This window comes from Pantherophis guttatus, chromosome 4 (genome assembly GCF_059756535.1).
Source record: "Pantherophis guttatus breed Tessera chromosome 4, ASM5975653v1, whole genome shotgun sequence".
NCBI lineage: Eukaryota > Metazoa > Chordata > Lepidosauria > Squamata > Colubridae > Pantherophis > Pantherophis guttatus.
The window spans coordinates 43,183,249-43,209,451 of record NC_142066.1 but is presented as its reverse complement, the minus strand read 5'-3'; the positions used below and the strand labels follow the sequence as shown (position 1 = coordinate 43,209,451).

General features: G+C 37.6%; 1 protein-coding gene across 2 annotated transcripts in view; it reads right to left on the bottom strand.

Moving 5' to 3' along the window:
- MPP3 (MAGUK p55 scaffold protein 3) overlaps nt 1-26,203 on the bottom strand; it is a 98,230-nt gene that overhangs the window by 27,332 nt on the left and 44,695 nt on the right. For both annotated transcript variants that reach the window (XM_034415416.3, XM_087893955.1), the window contains 7 exons: nt 25,360-25,434; nt 23,605-23,801; nt 19,460-19,524; nt 14,503-14,523; nt 10,422-10,463; nt 9,135-9,299; nt 6,940-7,020 (listed from right to left, as the gene is read on the bottom strand). In XM_034415416.3, coding sequence (XP_034271307.1) covers nt 6,940-7,020; nt 9,135-9,299; nt 10,422-10,463; nt 14,503-14,523; nt 19,460-19,524; nt 23,605-23,801; nt 25,360-25,434 — 646 coding nt within the window. The remainder of the gene's footprint in view (nt 1-6,939; nt 7,021-9,134; nt 9,300-10,421; nt 10,464-14,502; nt 14,524-19,459; nt 19,525-23,604; nt 23,802-25,359; nt 25,435-26,203) is intronic.

Sequence of the window (26,203 nt, the reverse complement as noted above, 5' to 3'; positions counted from 1 at the left end):
TTACAACCTGGGGCAGTCCGTGATCTCTCAAGTGCAGGAAATTACAGAACGGCATTGGGATGCTTGCAATGAGTCTGCGCGGTTCTCTGGCCAGTTCAAGTCCTTCTGGGTCGTCTACGTAGTTTCGCACATGCGCGTTGTTCATTTCTTCTTTGGTGGCGTCGTGGAAGGTTCTATCCCTTTCAGCTCTCTCGATCCGCTCCTCCTCAGATGAGTCGGTCTCTGGCTCGGTTTTTGGGGTTCTGGTGGTGGTGACGGTTCTTTTCTTCTTTTTGTGTGCGTTGGTATTCAATTTTGTCTGTGGTGTAGGGCGAAATCGGCATGGCTCTCTGGGCTTGGGCGTCGTCGCTTTCGAAGTCAGGATGGGAGCGTGCAGGTCTTGAGTCGCCGGTTTGATTTCTTGCTTCTTCGTAGATGTCTTGGTAATTTTCAGTCTTGGCCCAAAAGCAGCAAAAAGCGTTTTCATTGCTGATTTTACTTGAGATTTTGTTAAATCGTCTTCACTTTCTGATTTTGGATCATCTGAAGAGTTTGAGACTTCTTTCTCACTTTCTTCGTCTGATAGTGTTTTTCGCGCCAGAAATTTTGAACTGAGCATTTTGATTGGCTCTGCTCCATTCTCTTTTGAAGTTCGTTGAAACCAAGATGGCTGCCATTCAAAATTTCGCGCGGGATCACATCTTTTCTTTTTAACAACTATTTTCTCAGTAGTCATCTCACTTACGATTTTTTGATCTTTGGGTTTTTCTTTAATGACGTTTTTCTCTCTCGCTGCTCCGCTGTTCTTCAGCATCTCCTGGAGGTCCGCGATGAGACTTTCATCATTCTTTTGGCTTTTTAGTATCTTTAATATCTCTGACCTGAGTTCGTTATTTTCTATTTCGATTTCTTTCTGGTCATTATTTTCACTCATTAGTTCTTCTTCTTCAGTGGTGTATTCTTCGGATTCTCTCGAAATCGCATTGGTGGATTCGTTGATCATCTCTTGATCAGTTTCTATTTCTTTGCTGTAGGCCCTGGTGTTGGGCCTATCTTTCTTGGACATTTTTAATTACTTATTGAGTCAATTAACCATCCTCTGCTACCAGCTTGTTGCAATATTTTCAGGATCAGACTCAATAAAGATAATAGAAGTTAAAGCTTTAAATATATTTCTTTTTAATTATGATAGGCATTCTATATTCACTGAATATTCAAGGTAGAAGCAACGAGAATGGTGAGGGTGGCTCCTTATATATACAAGGGGTGGAGCTAGGAATGGGAGTGGTAAGTTATAAATACATTAAAGTCCAAAGAATAAGTTAACCTCTGATGTTCCATATATACATTATTTACACATTGGAGAATAAGGCATTTACATCTGACAAAAAACATCCCTGAAAAATGACAGAATTTGAAATACACAGAATTAAAACCATCTATGGAGTGTATACACAAACTATTATTTGGATATGTCTCAAAGATAGAACTAATCAAAATTGTGTAGCAAGCAGATGCAAAGGAAAAAATACAACACAGCAATGGAAAGAAACAAATCAACAAGTTACAGATTAAAATAAAACAAAACAATATGGGTATAAAATGTTTTACAGATGGGATACAATTTCATCAATAATTGCTAAGGTAGACAAATTGTATATTAATACATACTGTAAATGTCACAATACATTTCATCTTGTGTGATGGACATGTAAAAAAACTCAAAAGTATCAGAAACAAAAACAGCAATATCTGGAGAATTTTAGAAACCAAATTTGAATTGAAGTAATATTTTTAATTAGGCATAATTCCAGGACATATCAGCTCATCCTCCTCCTCTTCTTCCTCCTCCTCACAATTTATTAAGAGATGTGTTGACAGCCACAAGGATAAACATTGAAAAAGAGACACATTATCAATAGTATCAGATAGGAAACTTAAACTTGGAAAACATGCATCAATGGCAAAATTAATAGCGTAATAGAAGTTTGACCAAATTGAAATGGCTTCCATAAATTTTATATGTTACACAGCAAGCCAAATTTAAACATTTATGGTATAGTTTTTAAGGGGGAAAATGACTGATTAAAGAATGTAGTTAGAAATATATGAACATTAAGGTTTTAAGAAGATATTGGATAACCATTTGACTGAAGTGATGTAGGGTTTCCTGCCTAAGCAGGGGCTTGGACTAGAAGACCTCCAAAGTCCCTTCCAACTCTGTTATTCTATTATTCTGTTAAAGTACAATGAAGTGCAATCCTTACTCAATAGTATTTTTGCATTTTTTTTCTTATAGGTGATTTATCTTTAAAAAATTAAACAGTGTAAACTGGAAATAACATCTAATCTAATATAGTATGAATTGACATCTAATTCATACTATATTTAAAGAGACCTTTAAAATTGTTTTTCATCATCCACAGCTTTTTTCACTTTACTATTTGACTATGCATGCTCTTTCATACTTTCCACTATAACTTCACACACTTCTGTGGCAATTTTGCAAGGTAATTTTCTTTTTCACTCTAATCCAAGCAACTTCCATATCCGCTTTTTATTCATAGTGTCATGAGATTAATTTGTTTTACAATATTTTTTCTTCCTGCAATTGTTGTTCCTTCTGTATTGTTTAAGACAGGATTTTTAACCCATGACCTGATAAATAACCATAACTGCCTGTCCTATGATTGACCTGCATTTTTCGATTAATACTGGAAGAAAGACTGCTTAGACAGACTAGGTCCTCCTATTTGCTCTTGCAAGCTGTGAGATAACAAATTTCCAGTTCTAACACCAATCAGATCATTATTTCTCTCTTTTGTTGAAGCAAGCACTCAGTCGCTAAGCTAGATACTTAATCCTAATCTTCCTTTGTTGATGCCTAAACTGAGCAACTCCTGGGGTAAAGGGGAAAAGAGAGATCTAAGAACTATAGAGCTTGCCCACAGAAAACAGCCATTTTGTGAGTTGAATTCTGGAGACTATCCTTGCAACTGGGCTCACCATGACACATGGAGGAAGATCCTCTGATACTGTAAGTAATTAATGGAAACAAATTAAGTAAATATGATGCTGTTTGTTTCAGTCCTAGCTTCTCTTTACCTCTTTCAACTTCAGTATCCATTTTACAAATTCTAGATTAGCAGGCAACACAAGAATTTCAGAAAACATCATTTGATTCATATATAATGCTAAAACACAATACGTAGGTTCACAAATCAAGCTAAGGAAAAACAAACAATACTGTGTGAACACAAACCATATTAAATATCTGGAAGGGACCAATTAAGATTAGAATTATAGCATGTGGGGAAGCTATTGTAAAAATAAAAAGAACTTCCCAAATGTCATAATTCTAAAAAGACACACGCACAAATAAACCTACTGACAATTTCCCTACCAAAAAAAACCTAGAAGCTTTAGAAACAAAAACACGGTCTTATATTGTGGACTTCCTATGGACATCTTTGGTTACTGTGAAAATTAAAACAAGGAAGACCTAGGTTAGGACAACCTTCAATCTGATCCAACAGAGCTCTTCCTGTTTTATATTAGATATTGTAGATACAGGAATCTGACTATTGGAGGAAGGATACAGCTAGAACTCCAATGAGCCAAATATGTGACAGCTGAAACCCCATTCCATGCTATGTTTATAAAGCTCTTGGGAATATGCTACAAACCTTAGCAAGCAAACCAAAGAGAATTCCTTGGACAAACAATCGCCACCCACAATTTACTCCTGTTTCAGTCAATTGCTGCACGTGCAAAAACACACATCTGACACAAATGATCCCATAGAGATAGAAAGCAATGTCTACATTTATGATGATCCCACTGGAGAAAAGGCCCATCTGTGCTACTCTCATGACATGAGAAATGGACAGAAAAAATGAACAGAGGATTAGGTTATGCGACATATGGTCACAGACAGCAATTATTTAAGATACGCTAGGATAATTATTTCTATCACATGTTCCAGATGGACAGGCTGCCAATTCAACCATCATCCACATACAGCAGATCTTTTCAAGAGTTTAGCACTTATAATAAATGCAGCAAGTTGGGTGTGAATAATAATAAAAGCTTCAAATTATTTGTGCTTGTGTTCTGCGAGTTTTCTGTTTGTTTGTTTTTAAGTTTGTTGATTTGTGATGCCCTTGGGAAGATATAATTCGAATTAACTAAGGTAGAATAATTTAGATTTTGCCACCCTACTGGAGTCACTGGTTGCCTGAGAAGCCAAGGAGATAATCAGATAAACAGATAGATATTTACCAGGGAAACAAACTCTCCCAATCAACAGCTAATCTTCAGGTTAATTTGCAAAAATAGTCATATTTTACAGCAGTGGACTACACATTAGCCAAAGGGGGGGTTGATTTTAAGATGCGAAAAGATGAAAAGACACTCTCCTTGGTTTAAAAAATTTACACACACATTGTGGGATTGCTCTGAAGGCAGTAAAAAAAGGAGAGTAGAGGGACTCCTGCGAGTCCCTTGGACTGCAAGGTGATCAAACCGATCAGTCTTAGAGATCAACCCTGACTGCTCTTTAGAAGGCCAGATCCTGAACCAGATCCAGAAACTCAAATATTTTGGCTACCTAATGAGAAGGAAGGACTCACTGGAGAAGAGCCTAATGCTGGGAAAGATTGAGGGCAAAAGAAGAAGGGGATGGCAGAGAACAAGGTGGCTGGATGGAGTCAGCCAGAGGATGGTAGAGGACAGGATGTCCATGGGGTCACGATGGATTGGACAGGACTTCACAACTAACAACAACAAAGAGGGATTATCTAGCCCCACTCACTCCAATGTGGCCCAAAAGAGGCAGCCTGTAAAAGGAGGAGGGAATAGACAAAAGAAAACCCTAATCTTCTTTTGAGGTGTTGATTCCATGTTATACCTTTTCAGTTATATATGTACTTTTTAGGTCAGGTTGTCTCGCACACAATTTCAAATCTTCCAGTATCCCAACCAGCATGTTTACCTTATGTTAGGTTGTTTATATGCTGACTGTTTATCAAGTGATCTATTTTTCGCTATATTTTATCCTGGTGTCCTATAAGTCCCAATTCATGGATCATTATCTTATAATAGTGAGTTGGCTTCCACATCCCAGTGGCTCTGTGAATACCTTTTTGAAACTGCACACTCTCAGAACACTGACCCAGAAATGGCCAGATCAGAGAGAAAAGATGGGATCAATCATGATTCAGTGAAGAAGGAAAAGGCAACCAAGAAAACCAGACAAATACTCACAATCAGGACAAATATTTGCATGACCATGGTAAATGAATTCTTCAAACTGGAAAGTATTCAGTAAACTACTGGGTAAGGGCAGAGAACAAATATGAATAACATAGATGCTTACGATATGACTGTATCCACAGGCAAAAACAAAAAGTGCAGTAGGATGTGTGATTCTGTGTATTCACATACACATACACAAGCACCACATTCATGTGTGGAATATCAGGAACACAATATTATCAGAGCAGAAATGTCACAATGGAATACAGCACTGACTTTCTCAGATTGAGTTAAATAAAATGGAAGGGAATTCATCTTTACACAAGAGACTCACGAAATTTTCTTCTGTGGACAGGAAATTTACAGAACAAATAGAGAAATCATCATTTTTACCAAGAGTGCAAAAGTCAGTGCTTAGATACACACACACACACCAAAATGGCAGAATTGTCTCAATCCAAACTCAAGGTGAGATTTCCTATGTTACAAAGATCCCATTTTATGCTTAAAGCACAGATCTAGAGGAAGATAATATTGAAAAGTTCCTTGAGTACCCTATGCACCCACTTCACAAACTAAAATATGTCACAATAGGCAACATGTGCACTAAAACGTTAAAATAAAATGGCATTTGTAATCATGGGAATAAATGAATTGGTATTGAAACGAAGCAGATGATTGATCAATAGAATTCTCCCAAGATCATTTATTGTTTGCAGTAAATACCTACTTCTAATAAGCTGCAAGATTTAATTGCTGGACATACAATATCAAAAACACATTGACTAAAGCTATATACTTTGCAAGTTAAAATGGAGGTGTTCAGCTTTGCCAACAAAAACAAGACCTGACTGAGGTTTAAATCAGGAACGTCTCATGAATTCCAATTTAGAAAGCAACAAAATAATCAGACCAACAAGATACAATCTCAGCAATATTTCATATGAGTAAGCAGTGAAGGTAAATAACAGATTTAATATATTAGACTGAATAAACAGAATGTTTGGAGATCGCTCTGGACCAAATCTGTGATATCATCAAAGGTGAAACAAAAATATTCCACATGTTAAGCAGCAGAATAAGGAGAAACGGCTGTCTGTTGGTTTGTTGAAAATAAATGAGAAAAATACAGGCAAAAGACATCAGCAGCATAAGAAAATTTATCCAAATAAAAATAAACTGTTTAAGATATGACTATAAAAGCCAGACATTAAGAAAGTCTGAATGAATTGAAATTAATGTGTTTTCCCTGTGGTGGTAGGGGAAACTGTTGAGTACAATGAACAGCAAGAAGTAATCATTCAATCTTAGATAATGAAGCTAATGTTTTACTACTGTAGCCATATTATGTAAGCACAAATCTCTGGAGAAGACTTTGATGGTTGGAAACATAGATGGAATAGAAAAGTTGTCAGCAGCACATAAGATGGCCAGTTGCTTTTACTGATAAAACAAGCATAACTTTACAAAAATCCAAGCAGTTATTTATTCACAGATAATTCTGGCAAATTGATGTCCATTAGGATGTGAAAAAATGGCAATGACTGAATTACTGAACAAGAGTAAGTCATCTAGAGAACATTACCATTGGGCAGTTTGATATTGGTATTAATAAAGTAACATAAATAGAGAAATAAACAACTTTGCATTTCATGGGGAGGGGATAGGTGACTAGATACATCTTTGGGGTGGGGAGTTTCTTACGTGGCACAGCAACTCCATATTCTTGTGGATTTTCTGCCACTACTTTCTGCTTGAGTTCATTTAACCGAGACCCCAAAGAACCTGAGAGATCAGAGGAAGAAGTGGGTGAATAGACAAAACACAAGGCATATGCAGCAGAAGCCAACCATAAAGCGGCCAACATTTGATTGGCAGCTTTATCTATGTTGGTTCTGCCCTTATAAGTGAATCAAATAAAATACGATGTGCACTGTTATCAACAGTCTTAAAAGCTTACTAATAACAAACTTCTGTGTCCCAATAAGCTCATGGCCTCTGACATGATTCCTCTCCAGGTCAGAATGCAAAACTTCTTATTTACTCTAGTGGGGCATTTTTCTAGTTTTTCAATCCAAACAGCAGGCATGGAATGAAGGTTAGCAATCCTAGATCCATCATCTCCTCCTGCCCAATGACCCCCATCTAGATCCCCCACACAGCCCAAATCCACTTTACTTTTTAAACAGCCATATACGTCAATTCTAGTACTTTGGAGGGCACTAAATGAAGGTTTTGCTCAGCTTTCCTGCTCATTAACTTTATCTTCCAGACTTTCACTTTTCAAGCAACTGGCCTTCCTTCTCAATTTAAGTCAGAAGGGAAAGGCATCTAGCAGAGATTGTTTGGAAGCTGTGTACCTTTGGAGAGCTCTGTCTTTAGAGGACCAAGCTGCCAAGCCTAATTTAACCTGCTGCTTTCCCATTCCAGGTTAAGGAATTGGGTAACATCCTACATCCTGCTCAGTGGAAGAAGTAAAACACAGTGGGAAAACGCTAAATTGCAGAAAGGAAGATGAGTAGGATTCATCATGTATGTTTATTTTACATATAAACTACTTCTTCTCAACCCTGGCAAATTTAAGACATGGCCGGTGGAAAATTCCAGGAGTTGAGGCCACATGTCTTAAAGTTTCCAAGATTCAGAAAGAGTCATATAAACAATTTTAAAATATTTATTTTTATTACATGTTTATCTTTTTGTTTCCTTCAAGGAGGTGAGGGTACTCTGCATCATCCAACAACCAGGTGCTAATGTTTACAATTTCCAAAATAGGAAGCAAAATCCCTGTGCGCCAAATGAACAGCAGAAACAGGATGATATCTTCGTATCCTGATCTGAGTTTCTCAGAGATATCAGTTGAGCCTTTGAGGAAATGGGATTCTGGACTAAAAGAACTTGATTCTCATCCAGCATGAGTTTTATATTCTTAAAATCTGGAGCCTTCAATGGGATACTAGATGCAACCTGCATATACTACTCAATGTACCTTCAAAGAAGTATGCTTATCAAGCTAAGAGCGACATAGACAGAATCTTGACAGATTAAACCAGTGGTGGGATTCAGCAAGTTCACACCACTGCGGCAGAACTGGTTATTAACTTTCTGAGCAATTTGGCAAACTGGTTGTTGGAAGAAATCATTAGGGCAGAGAACCGTTTGTTAAATTACTTGAATCCCACCACTGGATTAAACCCTTACTACTCTCACCATAACAGATATGCCCAGGGAGATTCTGGGAGTGGCTCTGCTTACTCTCTGTGACTTATCCAGGTCAGGGCTATGCTGCCTTTTGTATCCCCTTTCCCTTTTCTCGAATATGCTCCTTCCTTGCTGGGAAACTGCTGCTCCACTGAATTCCCCTCACACCAGCTCGCCCTCTGAAAGCACCATCTCTCATAATGTTATTCAAATTCCATCTGTTTTGAAATACATTCATGAATTTAGTGAACATGAAGCGAAAATTACTAATCCCAAAGTTACCCAGAACTAATTACAAGAGGCATGATCGTTTGAATTATCGATTTTATATATAGTAGAATAAATGACTACTTAATTGGGAACTACCTGAATTTTGATGAAGATGGATCCAAAACTTGCTTTTCTTTCCACATGATCCTGGATACTGACTGTTAAATTCTACACATCCCATACCTTCCTAAAAAGATGAGAACTTCAGGACACATCTTTGAGTTCACCATAGTTTGAAAATGTTGATCTCCACTATCTACGGCACTGTTTCTCAATCTCGGCAACTTTAAAGCATGGGATGGCTGGGGAATTTAGGGAGCTGAAGTTCACATGCCTTAAAGTTGCCAAGGTTGAGAAACTGATCTGCAGTATGTCAACAATCAGTTCCCTGTAACAAAATGGTGCTCTTTTTACACACAGCAACTCACCAATTAAAACCACCAGTCTCTTCCTTTCACTAGGCTGCTGCTGGTATTTGATAACTTCCTCATATGTGAGAAGTTCTGGAGGGGAGTTTTGTTCAGTTTGTTTGGCTTCATTTGGATCACTCTGCTTCTCCTTTCGGCTCAATCGGAAACTTCGTCGCAAGCCAGCTAAAAGACCAAAAGTAATATTTTTCTTCTATATGTTGTTCAAAGTGTTATGAAAGGCTTAATTAACCCTATTTAGTCTGCTATCCAATCATCTGGTAATTCTCAAACTTCAAAAGATTATATCCTCCCCTTCTTACTAAGTTGTTGCCAATCAAATCTCAAAAAGTAAAAATGTCCATTTATGATATGTATATAACAGCTAGTCCTCAGCTAACAACTGATGGCTTAGCACCAATTTGAAGTATCTCCCAAAAGGTACTTACAACTTGGTTCCAAAGTTCCAACACCCCTCTACACACATACACACATACAGTTATATGAGAGCATTTCAAATGCTCAGCACTTGGCCCACATTTATGGCTGTTCCCAGGACTCCAGTCACCAGACATGATTTATTATTTACATTGTTTTTGCTGAATGGTTTGCTTAACAGTCATAGCCTTTGCTTAACAATTGCTGCCAAAAAAATTCATAAAAATCAAGTCAGTCACATGATGACTCACTTTATGACCATTACAATGTACGACTGTAAAGGGTAGGCTCCATTTTGGTCATAAGCTGAGGACTGCCTATTTGAATGTCAAAAATAAACCAGGGAAGGAGGGAGGGAGGAAAGGGGATCAAGAGCATAATTAGAACTAAAATGAAGTACCAAGAAAGAACCTAGCTCCATTACTCATTCATCCATTAATTTCAGGCCATTTTTCAATCATGTCCCATGACTCCAGCCATAGACATTTTTCTTTCTCCCATAGTGGGCAGCTATTATTCTCCTCTAGTAAAGAACATCTTGAGAACAAAGTTTCAGAAGGATTCCTCCAGCCCTCCAATCTGATGTAAGGCAACATCGTTAGTTATAAAGCAACTATATACAAATACATTAGGTGTTCAATTTATATAGGTTGCAGAACTATCTGCAGAACAATTGAAGTACCCTGTTTCCCCCAAAATAAGACATCCCCTGATAATAAGCCCAATCAGGTTTTTGAGCGCATGGCAATAAGGCCAAGCGCTTATTTCAGGGTTCAAAAAAATATAAGACAGGAAAACACGGTATATACCTTCCAGGTTTTAGGGCAGAATCTGGAATATGTATCATTCATTACAAAGATTGGTACCCACCTATGTATTGTCCATTGAAGTAACCCTCACAGTCACAGTCTTCTGTATAGAAAGAAGAGTGAGAGAATAGGTACAAATACGTTATAGGTTGCAGGTCATGCATTCTGGAAATAAGAATGTCATCATCCATCTTTAAGCACAAATATGGGAAATAAAGAATAAAGGCTAGGCAAATTCAGTAAGTAAAGCAGTGTGTGTTGTATAGAGGGACTGGCTCCAAGCATCCACAGGCAAACGATTCTGTTTGAAGCTCTGGAGAAGTGTGGGCTGGTGCCAGGCTATGCCAGTCCAGTCTGGCAGTCTTCAAACATCTCAGATGTCTTTAATTTTGAGCCAAGAAATCCTGGCAGGGAGCGATGGGAGTTATGCATTTGAAGTCTCACTGGTTGAGCAAGGCCAGTGTTTGCTTGATTGCGTTGCATATTATTTTTTTTCAACTGATATCATAATAAAAGTTGAAATTGTTTAATTGTGGCCAGCAATACTGAAAAATATAGATTTCTGGAGTAAGAAACCCTAGCTTTCTAGGGTTTCAAAGTAAAGAAAACATCCCATGAAGTTGATTTACCATAAATAGAGTGCCCCTTTTTTTTAAAGTAATTATACTTCAAAGGCTGAGTTCAAGAGTACAAGATATGCAGACAACAAGCAGTGGAGATATAGAAACAGCAGACAAGCAGTCTCTCATGAGCCTTGAACATGCTTGAAAGTTACCCCCAGAGAGTTTTCAAAGCATAGAGGTAGGGCTGCAGGTATCTACCCCTTTTTTTGCAAGAATCTCTCACACGCATAACACATGAAAAGAGGCGGGGTTTCAAATGTGTGGCTGCAACTCAGGTTTTTGACCTCCCCCAACAGATGCCTCTTTAGGGCTAGGGTAGAAGGCCCAAATAATTCATCTAATGTTAGCATAGTGGAACCTGGGTGAAGAGAGTGTTCTTCAATGGGGGAAATGATATAGTGAGTGCACATAAAAGATCTATTTGCCCTTGTGTGCATGGTTCACTTCTTATAATAAGTTTAGATTCTGAGTTTTTGGCTCAATGAACTCAAGAGGGGTACCACATTTTAAACAGTTTTAGGACTATGTGATTACTCTTGAAAAGAACTTAGTCTTTTACAATAGTGTTTCAACGTTGGCAACTTTTAAGATGTCTTCAACTCCCAGAATTTTCCATCCAGCATGCTTTGGTTTTAGCTTAATGCATGTATAAAACCAGTAATTTGGGTTTATAACCATGACAGTTATGTGTGATTTGTGAGATAAACCAAGCTATTCTGATTTATTCCACAAACCATACAATTGATTTTAGATGACTATGACCTGGGAAACCATCCAGTGGCTGTTTCAAGGTGACGAAAATAAGCAGCACACTCAACTGAAGAATTCAAATAGGAATTGCCAACTGTTACTGTTGTGTAAATTTTTTAATAAATCCTTTCCCAACTGGTCAGACTGAATTCCCATGATCTCCTGTCAGTTCACAAATCTGGGTAACCCCAGTTGGCCTTTCTTAAGGAGTAAAAAAAATGCTAGAACTTCCCTCAGATATTTGGCCACATAGACAAGCCAGGCCTGACAATTGGTTTGTCTGCTTTTAGTTTTCATTGATGAGAAACAGAATGATTTTTAAACACTCACATGCATTGTATTTGTCTGCTTGATATTTACTTTATATATTTCTCTTTTTCGCTTTTAGCCTTCTAAGTACCACCAAGAGCGATTGTTTTGAGATGGGTGGCTATATAAATTGTATAAACAATTATCTGGAAACTGCCATGTTAGAGACAGCTCCTCTAATCACTCTGGCCAAATAAGCTGCAAATGACCTCGACCCCTTTAAACTTATATAAAAAGCACTATGTTTATCATTAGAAGGAAAGTGTTGTTCTTTATTTTTTTGCCCCTTAACTGGATTGGGTTCCTTATTTATCTATTTATGTAAAGGGGTTATGTGCTCTCCCATCTTAAGTAATTCTGAGTGGCTCACAAAAATAAAACCAATAAGTAAAACAATAATAAAGCAGTAAAAAAAAATAGTAAAACAATAAAGTAAAAACAGCATAATTGTCCCTTTGGGATAGGTGTAGGCAGATAGTGTGGAAGGGGTCAGCTGCCTCCTTCCACACTATCTGCCTACACCTATCCCAGTCCTCAGTGTAAAGTCAGGTCTCTGTGTAAGTTTAGAACGGTGGAAGCTGTCAAATCACCAATGGAAGGGTGTTTTTGTGTGGTAGCGGCAGCCATGGAAAAGGCACCCTTTCAAGGTTCCACTAGATGGGATTCCACTTTAGTAGCAACAGCTGCACTAGGAGACTGTCCCAAGAGTTAAATCAAGGCAATTAAATTTAAACTCCTGCATTATTAATACTGCTAGTAAGACTTTATTTATAACCTGAGCACCTTTTCTTATTTGAGGCAATTGTTAAGTTAAAAAACGAACCCTAGTACATTTTTCTGGAAGGTGCAAGGCCAAATCAAAAGGAAAAAGGAGAAGGAAAAATAGCTACACATTGTGGTTCAACAGGAAATTACCTGCTGTGTTAACAAAAGCTCCTAGAAACAGCACAATAGCTTTTTAAGAAACAGCAGGAGTTTAATCCGTGTGATTAGCACGTACAAAAAAATAAATTACATAGTAAAACACGGGGCAAATTAATAGCTAAGGAAAATTAAATGAGATTGACATAAGAGGCCCTGAGTGTATATGAGAAAAATTTATTTTTCCCCTTTTATGAGGCTATAAAAGATTGATTTTCACTGCAGACAGAATAACCCAACTGAAATCCAAGGACTAAAAGCCAATTTGATGTAAAGGTTAATGTATCAGGCTAGTAATCAGAAGATCTTGTGTTCTAGTCATGGGCACAAAGCAAGGTGGATATCTCTGGGCCAGTCATTTTCTCTTATTCCTAGGAATGAGGCGGTAAGCCCCTTCTGAAAAACCTTGCCAAGAGAAGCGGAGCAGTATGCTCCATCCCATAATTGGATAGACCAGGTTGACCTGATAAAAAACACTTGCCAAGAGAATCGCACAAGCTTGTCCCTGCAGTCTCTGATAATTGGACAAGACTTAACAGAAGGGGGAAAAAATCCAAGTACTGCTAATAAATTAGGTAAATGACTTTTCTTCTGGGCTGGAATGGGATAATCACAGGAAATTGAATTTTGAATCAACCAGTGATTGGATGTTGTACCCCACCCAGTGTCATGTGACAAGTGGCTATATAAATATGATAAATAAATAAGCATTTTAGCATTCTAATCTCAATATTTAAAAAATCCATTATGATTTCAGCATTTCCACACATATCGATCATGATATTGCTTTTGTGTTGGACATTCCCTCTTCTCACGCATGTTCTCAGCTCATTTTCTTTTGAAATCACTTCTCCCTTCTCTTCTCTTCTTCTTTCCTGCCCTTCAGCTTGCTCCCCTTCAATTCCCATTTAGATTAAGCACCAAGCAATCCATCCTTTTCTTTAATTTGGAGGCAAGTTATCTATATTGTATGCTCTGAATATGCATTTTATATTACACCAAGGCAGTAAGGTAATATTTAAACATAATCACATTGAAATAATGCATTTAGATTTATGAGCGTGCCTTGTTTATTCACATTTTTTTCTAGCAAGGAGGAATAAAATGGGATCAGATGTTATGTAATAAACCTCATTATTCGAAATTTATCACTAAATGAGCATCCATTGACCTAAAAATGCTTATAGCACCCACAAAGCAATGATATATAAAGCTGCCCCCAAACCTTTCTTTTTTTCCCAACAGAAAGGTTTCAAATCTGAAGATTTGTCTCAAAATTCCCTCCAAAATTACATGTCCTTTCCATTTAAGTGTCGCACTGTTTTGTCAAATTATATTCAGATTACTTTTTAAAAAGCATCTTTGATGCAGAATCAATTGTGGAAAATGAAAAACAAATGCACAATTGTACCATCTGTTCCAGCTGAACAATCTAAGATCTCTATATCGGCATCTTGATTTGGTTCACTGCAGGATAGTTTGAGCAGGCAGAAAATGACTCTGCTGGTGCTGTCACTCCAGAGTAGCTGGAGAACCTACCTTTCTCAGAAGATTGATCATCTGCGGTTAGCATGAAAAGACAGAGGTAAGATTGTTAAAAGAAAGCCAAGAAAAATGTCTTAAGGGATTTTTTATTCAGTCCAATTGTTTAAATGTAAGGAAAGCACCCCATATTATCTTGACAGGGATAATAATAAGTAGATGTTATGTTCTGCTTATGACTTACGACTTGTGCTAAAAAGACTATATGTATACACAGAGACCTAACTGAGAAACAAATAAGGAGATTTTGATTTTTCTCAAAAAAAAAAAAAGATGTATTTGGACCAGTGGGAATAGTATGAGGAAAAAAAGGTTGTAATTTACATTAAATTATAATTATAGAAAAACTTCTATAAAATGATGTCTCATTGGTACATGGCACTAGATACATTGTCAAAAATATATAAGGGAGCTTCAAAGCATGGTGAAAATGCAATCAAACTGAGGGAACATTTTTTCAACTTTGATGGACATTTAATAAAGCTAGAAAATATTGGGGTCGAGTTTGTATTTGATGTGAACAAATGTGAACATAGAATTGAAAGCACAGACCTTTCTTTTGGGCGTAATGGATAAATAATTGAGACATCTTATGGCACTTGTTTTTATAATAGGATAGCAGCGACACTTAAAGATGGAAGGATTTACAAATATCTACAAACGAAGAATGGATGGTGAAACTAGTAGAATTGGGGGATGTGGCAAATTTTACTTCTACTTGGAAACCACTTTTGGATTTTTTTGCGAGAAACTGAAAATGAAAAGTTGATTTTGGGATTTGAGAATTAAAATTTCATGGAATTATGGAAATAATGTAGATAAATGTTAACCTTACAGTAAGTGTTTGATGTATTTTTTATAACTTATATGTGTAGCAAAGAAAATTGGTACATTATAGAAAAAACATTCTATTTTTTCTACTTTATTTTTTGTACTTTCATTTTGGTTTGAGTTTTTTCTTCTTTCAAATCTTTTCTTCTATTTATCCTTTTACCTGCATTTTTTAAAAAATCTCTCTCTCTCTCTCTCTCTCTCTCTCTCTCTCTCTCTCTCTCTCTCTCTCATATATATATATATATATATTAGATAGGTAGGTAGGTAGGTAGGTATATACCGTAGAGGGAGAGGGAGAGGGGGAGAGAGGAAGGGAGGAAGGAGGAGGGGGAGAGAGAGAGAGAGAGAGAGAGAGAGAGAGAGAGAGAGAGAGAGAGAGAGAGAGAGAGAGATGGGGAGGGAGGGAGAGAAAGAAGCAGGATTTTACCCTCCTTTTGTCCCAGTTTGAATGGAGAAAGCACAACTCAGAGTTTAGTGAACAAAACCTGAATAAGTAAGTAGAGATTATTGTAAAGGGACTTTATAAAACTTCAAAACTGTGCCCTTACTCCTCACTAGTTGTGCAAGAAAATTTGTTATTGCTAACTTCCTTTTTCTTTTTTCCCCCTTTTCTTTATAATTATCAATTGCTCATACCATGGTACATGGGCTCCAGACAACTACATGTTTTGATGCATATAAACACACGGGCTCAATAACAGGAGCAGGAGGGACCCTCACAAAACTAGTTGCATGTGTGTGTGATATTTTGACAGAAAACATCCATATAAAGATAGGATGTCCTTCTACCAACCATTTTCTTTTGCCATGCTTTGAGTGCGCACTTCCTTCTATCAAATCAGGGCAAATTCAAAGGACAGCCCATCCCCTCCCACCCCTCCATCCCCAAACAAAATGATCCCACAGAGCACAATACAAAACAGGGTAGAATTTTCATGGCAAATTTCCTGAGGTAATAAGAGATCTATTGTTGCTATTAAACTATAACTTGGCTGGTTTCTTAGATTTGTATTCTGGCTTTCCATCGAAATGGCATTTATGGGCTAACTGCAATAAAATGTAAAATAAAATACAAAGAATTAGATCATTTGTTCAAGGCCTTACTTTCTTTTTTCTTTTTCTTTTTTAAAGATTAATGTAGTCATTCATGGTATCAGGCTGTATTACTTTAATGTATGTTAATTTTGTATATATTTAGTTGATATTTAAATAGTAGCTAGGATATATATTACACACTGCTTTATATGGTATTAAACATTTGGTATAGCAACATGGGCAGGATCATTGCCAAGCATCTAAAAATTCTGTCAGTTATGGATTTTACTTTTACAGCCAGTTCCAAGTCTGTTCAAAGTATCTTCCCCTGGGCATTCATATCATGAGAAAACTCTAATCCAGTAAAAAATGGAATAGTTGCCCATTTTTGTCTGTCCATTCAGTCTTCCAGGAAAAAGAGTTGGATTGATAGAGCAACTCTAAAGCTCAGGGGTCTCAAACTCAAGGCTTGGGGGCCGGATCCGGCCTGCAGGGTACTTAGATCTGGCCCATGGGACCGCCCTGGAAACAGCATAGGACCAGCCTGCACTGCTTCTGCCAGTGAAAATGGCGCTCAGGAGGGCCATGTGCAGCCTTCCGGAGCTCCATTTTTACTTGTAGAGGGTTGCAGGAGGATGTGACAGCTGAAAATGGGGCTTGGGAACCCGTTTTCGCTGGCAGAGCGCTCAGGCCACCACAGGTGCAAATGACATCGAGCTGGCCATGGCCACCCTGTCCCCCCACCCCAAAGTCAAGCACAACCCTGATGTGGCCCTCAATGAAATCGAGTTTGAAACCCCTGCTAAAGTTCTTTCCACTGCAGAGCTTTTAGCCAAGGCTCAGGCAGCCTTCCCAACACTGATTGCAGGAGCAATCAAACCACACATCCCAGTCAGATTTCTTGCAGACAATTCTCTTGTAAGCACTTATGGGCAACAGTGATTCAACTGAGGAAAACTCCTCAGCAATTTCTCACACATAAGGTCTTAAAATATTCACACACATGTACCCAAAAGTAAATAAACAACATCTGTTTGCATGTCTGATATGGGGGGTGGGGAAGAGGAATATGGCATTTGTTGCTCCTCTTTCCATGCCCTGTTACTTCTATCTGTATGTTCTAAATATTTATGATCCTCTCATAAATACACTGCTCAAAAAAATAAAGGGAACACAAGCAGAAGACATCCGAGATCTGAATGAATGAAATAGCCTTATTAAATACTTTGTTTGTTACATACAGTAGTTTTGTGTTCCCTTTAGTTGTTTGAGCAGTGTATAAACTACTGTATGTAAAGAACAAAGTATTTAATAAGGCTATTTCATTCATTCAGACCTCAGATGACTTCTGCTTGTGTTCCCTTTATTTTTTTGAGCAGTGTATTTCTCTCCTCTTGGGTTTCTTTATGCCTCCTTATGGGCTTTATTGTGATTGAGGATGGCCATCTTCTTTATTTTTGTTTCATTTCCTCCTTAAAAGCTTTGTTTTCCTTGTAAGGGAAAAAGGTCTTCCTCTTATGGACCATTTCAGTGGGACTGATCTGACAATTACAGGGGAGAAGTGGGAGGGTAGCAATTTCCAATCCTCCCTCGGACAGTTTGTCTTCTGCATGCTTGGCTGTAATGGGGGAGGAAATTATGCTAGCCAGGGATCAGGAAAGTGGAGATTTTGTAATAATATAATAGAATAGAAAAGGAAGGAGTGGTATGTTTGTTGCCTTGAGTTATTTATAAAAAATAATAAGGCTGGATAAAAAAAAATATAAGTAAGGGCCCTGGAAAAAGATATTGTTGACAAGAAGAATGTAAGCAGAGGCAGTCAGAGTGAGCAAAGTTTGGTCTGTACGTACCTATTTGCTCTTCAAGGTAATCCAGGCAGGGAGCAGAACTGCTCTGCCTTTATAGTAAGCAGAATCTTGCAAGACCTAATGTATTTCTCCCTTCCTCTCATTTCACTCTCCAGAAAATTAAGAAGGGTCCTTTCTGAAATGCTCTCTGTGCCTCCTCTCTTTCTGTGGGCTGAGATACCTTTTATAGTTGTCCCATCTGTGGGTCTTCCTCCCATCTCCCAAGGTTATTCCCACATACCATTACAGCACCAGAACTAGTATCTGTGGTTGTCTTTTTGCTCTTTTTAACCACTTTCCCTTCCACACCAGTGTTGCCAGCCTGGCCAATGGTAAAGGGACTGATGTTCTTTGAAGCAAGGGATCATAGTTTGTTTGGTTTTTTTTTTTTTTTTTTTTTGTAGAACATGTGTGGGATTCTGTATTTCCCAAAGGGAATTCCTTATTTTTGACTGTGTGTTGCCAGAACTATTGATAAGGAAGGCTTAATTACAGACTATTGAATCTGTGATGCAAAAACTCAGAACTACTAGATGGCTGAAAAGAGATCAAGAAAATATTGTTAGAGCCATCTACTGCTCATCCTGATTTTGCATCCCAGACCTGGCAGTCCTAATCCTCTGATCAAAGCCACTAAAAGGAATATAATATTTAATTTATAATTTAATTACAATTACAAATCTGCCAACCAATTAATATTTTAGACATTGAAATGGCTTAATCTATCTAACTGATTAATAGACTAGGCAATGTTATTTCTAGAGGCCTTAGTCCACAACTGCCAACAACTGACTCTTAATTGTGGAAAACTAATTGAAGAATTGCTACCTATTTATTTTAATACTTTATGAGCACACTGCTTTATATAAGAGGTGAGAACTATAGCTTACAATTAACAATGCATATTTCAAAGTCTGTCCTCCCTGATCTGCCTCTCTCTATCCTGGACTGCATGGCCAAACAACAATCAGTTAGTTCCACTGAATGTCATTATCCCTACAGAGCTAGCTATTAACCTAAAACATGAAGTGTTTTCTTCCCCTAGAGCGCCCTTCTGTGCATTATTCCTAATTCTCTCAATTCTGGCACTGCTTATTGTCTTTCCATATGACACAGCAATGCAACAAAGTCCTTGTGGGCTGAGAATACCTATCCATAAAAGGAGAAACATTATAAATTTATAAATGGTGAGATAAATGTGCCTTGAACAAACAAGGAAAAGGTTTGTAGTGACTCACAGTATGGCTTTGTAACACTTCTGGAATTGTGCAATGCACCGATGGTCCTTCTATACATTAAGCGCCTAGATAAAACAACAAGATTTACAATTCTGAGATGGGGGAGGATGCAAGAAAATACTAAGAACTTTTAAGCAACAACAACAAAAATAGCTTTGATTCAGACTCACTTGGGATACATACCCGGTTTCCCTGAAAATAAGACCCAACCAGAAAATAATCCCTAGCATGATTTTTTAGGATGCTCGTAATATGAACACCACCCCAAAAATAAGCCCCAGTTACGATCGTCAGCAAATGGAGGCATTTAGTACTGTATTTCCCCCAAAATAAGACCTAACCGGAAAAAAAAACATAATGCGTCTTTTAGAACAAAAATTAATATAAGACCTGGTCTTATTTTGGGGGACACACGGTACGTTTAAGACCTCAACTGTAGATTGGCCTAGTTCATCCATAAAGCTATGTCATTGAACAAGCCACAGTGGTTTGGTCTGAACACAATGCTAGGCCATAACAGGTAGATACATATCATGTTAATTTAAGGACAAAATAAGTAGATTTTGATTTAAAATAATTTGTGGTATTACTTTAATGTCATTAAAAAAACAAATATTTATTTTATGGATGAAACACTGAATCCAAATTGTGTCCCTGAGGGACTATTTGGACCCAATAGATACTGGTTACTCTTTGCTCTAAGGCAGCTATTAGTTGAAAGCAACCCCCTTGGAAGCAAAAGGCAAAGAAGGAGGAGTTTGGAAACAAATATAGGACCCAATCCAGATGAGGAGCATGTACTGTATCATTGGCAGTTCAAGCTTGTTTTTTAGAAAACTAACCCAAAGTTTCATTCTGATTTTAACTGGAACTAAGTTCAAGTAACTAAGTGACTAATGTCATTTTTCTATGGATAGGTGAAAAACAAAAGTCTGAATTATGCAGATGTGTGCTTTCCTGCAAAAAAAGTCCAGTGTGTTCTTCGTTGAGAAGCAATTTGGAGTAACAAATTAAGTGCATATTTCTCCTTGCAGACTTCTTGACTTTTCTTCTTTGGGAAAAAGCAGGCAATCAAGTTGCACCAAGATATTAAATGCCATCAACCCTATGGAAACTGTTCAGCATGAATGTCTATAAAGATTCTCAGTCATCCAGGTAATAGTTGTCCCATTACTGGGCTTTGTTTTTCCTTGAAGACCTTTCATTTCTCATCCAAGATACTTCTTCAGTTCTGACTGACTTCAGTCAGAACTGAAGAAGCTTTTTGGATGAGAAGAGAAAGGTCTTCAAGAAAAAACAAAGTCCAGTTACCTTTTTAAAAAAAGCACCTTTGGGACATTCAGCATAGATGATTGGACACATATGGCTGTTCAAGTCCTCCATCATATTTGAAGACAGAGACATTCTCCAACAATTTTCAAGGGCAGAATTTCTCCTCAGTAGTGACAAAAGCATTATTACTGAACACACACACACACACACACACACACCTGGAGGAATTATTTCCTGGAACTTTAGCTGAAGTCTTGGAAACTAAGAAGACAGCAGACTTCACAAATAATTTGGAAAGGTTCCTTCAGGGCATGCAGAAACATAAACATAGCATTTATTTGCAATTTTTAAAAGCAGAATAAGTTACATTTGTTGGGCTATATACACATAACTCTTTAAATGGACTGCAGAAAAGACAGGGTTTCTAATTATACCCATTCAATTTTTTTCAAGGGAACGTACAATAATTGATTCTTCAGCTATTTGCTGTGGCAGAGAAGGAATCTCCTGCTCTGCAAAGGGTTCAGTCTCCAAAGGAACTTTTCCAAGTTATTCATGAAGTTCTGCACAAGCCTACCAGATGTACAACTATACCTGGACTGTAGAGTGTATTCACACATGCCTTTTAGTCAACTTGTAACTAAATAAATACAAAAGGACCACACCTCACTCATGAAAACTTATTTGAAATACTCTTCTCTTCATTTCCTACAGAGATTATTTGTACTCAAACGGAGTATGAACAATTCAGGAAAATATACTGCTTGACACTAGTTTAACCCTTAAGTCAGTTTTCTGATACTGTTTTGGGACTTCAACAGTGAGCTGGGTTTGGATGACTTTTTCAGTCTGAATTTGGTTCAACTCACTGACATCTGTCCATGGTGCTGCTTCCTGTCTTGAACACTCAACCCACCTTCACAGTCTGCTTTAGAACAAAGATATAGAGGTAATCTTTGATTTTGCTCAGCTAGTAACTGAGCTAGAAATTATGGTCATAAGTCATGGCAGTGGTTAAGTGGATCACCACATGACCACACCCAATTTTATGTCCTTTCATGCAGCAGTCATGAAGTGAACATTATGGTCATTAAGCAAACGGGATGGTCATTTAACAATTCCATTTTATCCAATGGGCATTTTTTGCTGGAAACTGGAAGTGAAAATAGAAATCAACCAAAAAACCACAAAAATCATTATCCTGTGACTGGGGGACCTTGCAAACTGCCAAAAATGTACACCAGTCGTGAATTGCCCACATTGTAATAAGGTGACTGTGGGGGAGAGGTGTGGTCATTGAAACTTTGGAATCAGCTTGTAAATACCTTTGGGGGAAGGTGCATCACAACTGAATGGTCACTAAGCAACCAGTCATTAAGCGAGGACTACCTGTAAGCAAGTCTGAAAAGACAGACACTATATGAGATTCAAGCTAGTCAGATCTGAGTAATACACTCATCCTGCATTTCATTGTTTGAGTCTAAGTGGGAGTTAAGGTGCAGGTGGCTATTTTAATGGTTCATACAAAAGGAGGAGGGGAAGGAAGTACTGTTTCCTTTCTCCCCTCTTTTGCTAAATTTGTGTTTGTGACTGTCTATAAAAAGGACAAAGGTTTTAAAGAAGTATTTGATACTGCCCTTTCAAATTTTATTACTACAAAGTTGCTGCAGGTGTGTGTGTGGGGGGGGGGGAGCCATTCAAAGATGAATGTATGAAGGAAATGCTGTGATTAAAAGTGGAAGTCAGCCAGTTGGCAATATGCAGAACATTCATTTCTATTACCATTGATCTGTTCCCTCCTTAATAATGAAAATCAATTTTTAAGAAAAGAAAAATTCCAAGTGGCAAGTTGCATTTTGCTTTTCAGAGAAGATAAAATTGCTTGTTAGTCCAGTGCAATTGCAGAGAGTTAAGATGGGAGAAAAGTTGATCATACTAAAAGAAGTGTTAAATTTGCCATTTGAAAATTAAATTCAAAAAACTGTAGCTATACTTTATGCTGAGTGAAGCTCATTTAGAAAGCACTTTTTTCCCAGAGGTTTCAGTGGTCAATTCACAATTTTAGTCATTTCCTGTAAACTCTAAAATACTATTTTCCCCTACAGTAACTTTCCTAAACCTTATGATACATTAGACAAGCCTTTTCCCCAGTTGTATCATAATGAAGTATTTGCATGTCTAATCCAGAGTAATCTTTGCCTCTGTAGTCTCGAAGATGCCACACAAGGACCAGGGAAATGATCAAAATATTTCATATTGAGCCATTAAAAACCATAGTCAGTTTCACCACCTCAGCATAACTACTTTCTCCTCAAATCTGGAGCCCAAAAATTATTTAAAATTTGTTAGGAATCCTAGTCTGCAACAAAACTTTGTTTTATACCAGAACTGATCGAAAATATATTGTGGCTTAGACTAAGAGCTAGAAGCCATCTGCACTCTGAATTCTGAGTATAGAAAGCAGGATGACAGTTGAATCTTACTTCAGTTCTAATCAACAACCTAAATAGACAGTCCAGGATACATAATTATCCTCCAAGAAAAAGAAATGGGTGGAGAGCTGAGAAAGAAAAGTCAAAAACTGCCCTACCCTTTGTCATCACCATTCTGCCTAAAAATAGAGTCTACTATGGCTTGTGCAAATCCTTGCTTGCTTCATTGGAAAGAAAATAAAAACTACAGCTAACAGTTGCAAGAAACACACGTTTCTTTTTGTTCCCTAAAGGAAGGAAGAATGTACGAGTCCAACAATACATGAGGTGCCCTCATAAAAAGAAAACATAATTTGCTTTACTTTTAAACCGAGACACAGCTTTGTTCACTGTATTAGTAATCAAGTCTTGCACCTCAAGCCATTGCTTTTCCTAACTCACCTTTCTTGGAACTGCTTAGAAGGAATCAGACCGGCCCGAAGGTTTGTGTCACCCACACGTTTGGCCTGCCACCATGTTGGGTCATCTTGGCTAACCACTTCTAAGATGTGCCTTCTCTGAAAAGGTAGTCCTGCCTCCTGACATGGGATAGCTTTATCCTCTTTTGGATTGTAGGAGAAGAGAGCTCTCATGAATACCTAACAGATGAAAGAAAGGTTACCGTGACCATAATTACAGTTCCTAGAATTTCATGCAGATGGGGGAAAAAAGCAGCAGAAACTTATATAGATTGTCTTCCGAATCCATGGCTTGGAGAGCTTTAGGGATATGAAAACAAATCCACAAATACAAAGATGGAAAAATAATGATATTCGAAGTGGAGCAGAGTAAAAGAGATATATATGCAAATATGACTAAGACAAACTGTTCTTTCCCCAGTCACCACCCCCAGTCACAGATTTATGTAGCTAGTTAAATAATTTTAGGTAGATCTGGAGTATAGCTTCATCCTCTCCCCCTAATCCCCACTCCTTTACACTTTTTAGAAAGGCAAGATTTGAGTGGTGGCAGACTGAAAAAAATTCCTACCACTTATAAAACCAATTAGCTAGCAAATTTATTGCTAGCTTTATTCCAGGCCCATTCTTGAAAAAGGTGGAGTGGGGAATAAATGACAGCTGATGTTCCACTGGTGCTTTTAAGCAGAAAGAAAAATTATATGTGCTGCCACTGCCATTGACACTTTCTAAACTCTAAGAAGAAAGTGGGGGGGGGAGGGAGAGAGGAAGGAAAAACAGTCATTGCCACCATGGTTATCATCTCCTCACAACACTTCTGTTCCTTCCAGAGCCCAGAAATCATTTGAATTGCCTCAGCTTCCCACCCTTGCAACTGTGTCCTTTCCATTCCATTTTTCAAATCTACGCTGAAAGAGAAAATTAGTTTCAAACCAGTTAGATTGCCATGATGTCTTCATGCAAAATCCAGTTCCAGTTTAATCCAGGACATTAAAACAGAATAACAGAGTAGGTAGACCTGAGAGGTTTCTAGTCCAACCCCTGCTCAGGCAGGAAACCCTATACCATTTCAGGCAAATGGTTGTCCAAATTCTTCTTAAAAACCTCCAATGTTAGAGCATTTACAACTTCTGGAGGCAACTATTTGAAACCAAAGTACTGTAAAATGCATCTCTAGTCTGAAATCACAAGAATTTTCCTCAGACGAAAGGCAGATCTCAGTGTGTTTAACAAGCTGGGAATACTGTTCAATTAAGTATGAACATGCAAATGATTCCTGCTTGACCTTCAAATATATTTGACTAAAACAAGTTTTTTTTCCCAAACTTAGCATCTTTAAGATTTGTTGAATTTTAAGATTTTGTGAACTGATCAGTGATTTTGTAACTGTAAGATTTATGAATTTCCCAGAATTTTTCAGGTGGCATGCTGGGAGTTGGAAGTCCACACATTAAAACTGGCAAGTTTGAAAAACACTGAACTAAAAGTTCCAGGGTAGCCCATATCTGCCATTCCTAAGAGGGCCACACCTACATCCAACATATTTGACAACCCACACAATTCCTGCAAATTTAGATAAAAGCTATGGAGGCTAAAAAGTCTAAGAGTTGCAGTTTCCATACACATGGGAAATACCAGGCTACCCAATCCCTTGAAACATGCTTAGTACAGGAACACATATTCAGAAGAATATCTAGGTAAGGTTGTAATGTTTTCACATGTAAACAGATTCTCTTACCTTGCTATCCTTCAGACGATCTTCTTCTTTGATGCCTGGAATAATTTTCAGTGTTATTGATCCCTGGGATTGAGCCTGCAAGAAAAATAACTCTGTATTGCTCTCTTCACTAAATCACATTACATCTACAAAAACCACTGTGATCTACTTGTCTCTGGGTACAGATGATTCTAGGCATTTACCGCACACTAAGTGAGACCAAATCGCTTAATAAATATTTAGTCCCATTGCCATTGGTTCTCCAAAGTAGTTTTTATTTTCCAGCCCTATCTGGAAATGCTGGGGACTACATTTGTACACTGTGTATGCAAAATAACTGACTCAGCCCCAGAAAATCTAATATAGTTGGATTTCAAAAACTCATTTGTCTTTGTACAATGACTTGAACAAACTGGAGGAAGTTAGAAACATTCCTCTAGATGGATGCTTTTTCTAAGCAGCAAAAGACTTATACAAAACAAACTGATTGTTCTAAGTTGCTACTTACAGACATTCAAGTAGAAAGACAAAAATAAATCAAAGTTCTATATTCAATATGATTAGTTCAACTTTGAAACCAATATAATATATTAGGCCAGACAACGCTGTTCAGTTCTGAAGATTGGTGTTAAAATGAAACCCTTAATATAAGATACCCTAAATGTTCTTAGAAAAAAAGAATTTTACTAATTCATTTTCTTAGAGAAACTATTTATACTTCAGTCTTAATCTGGAGAGATTCGGAAAGATCAGTAAGAAAACACCACCCTGATGTTTTTAATATAAAATGCATGGGACCAATGGGAAGTTGGATGGAGAAGGGAAAAATGGGTTTTATCTAAGTTTTTATCAGTTTGAGGAGACA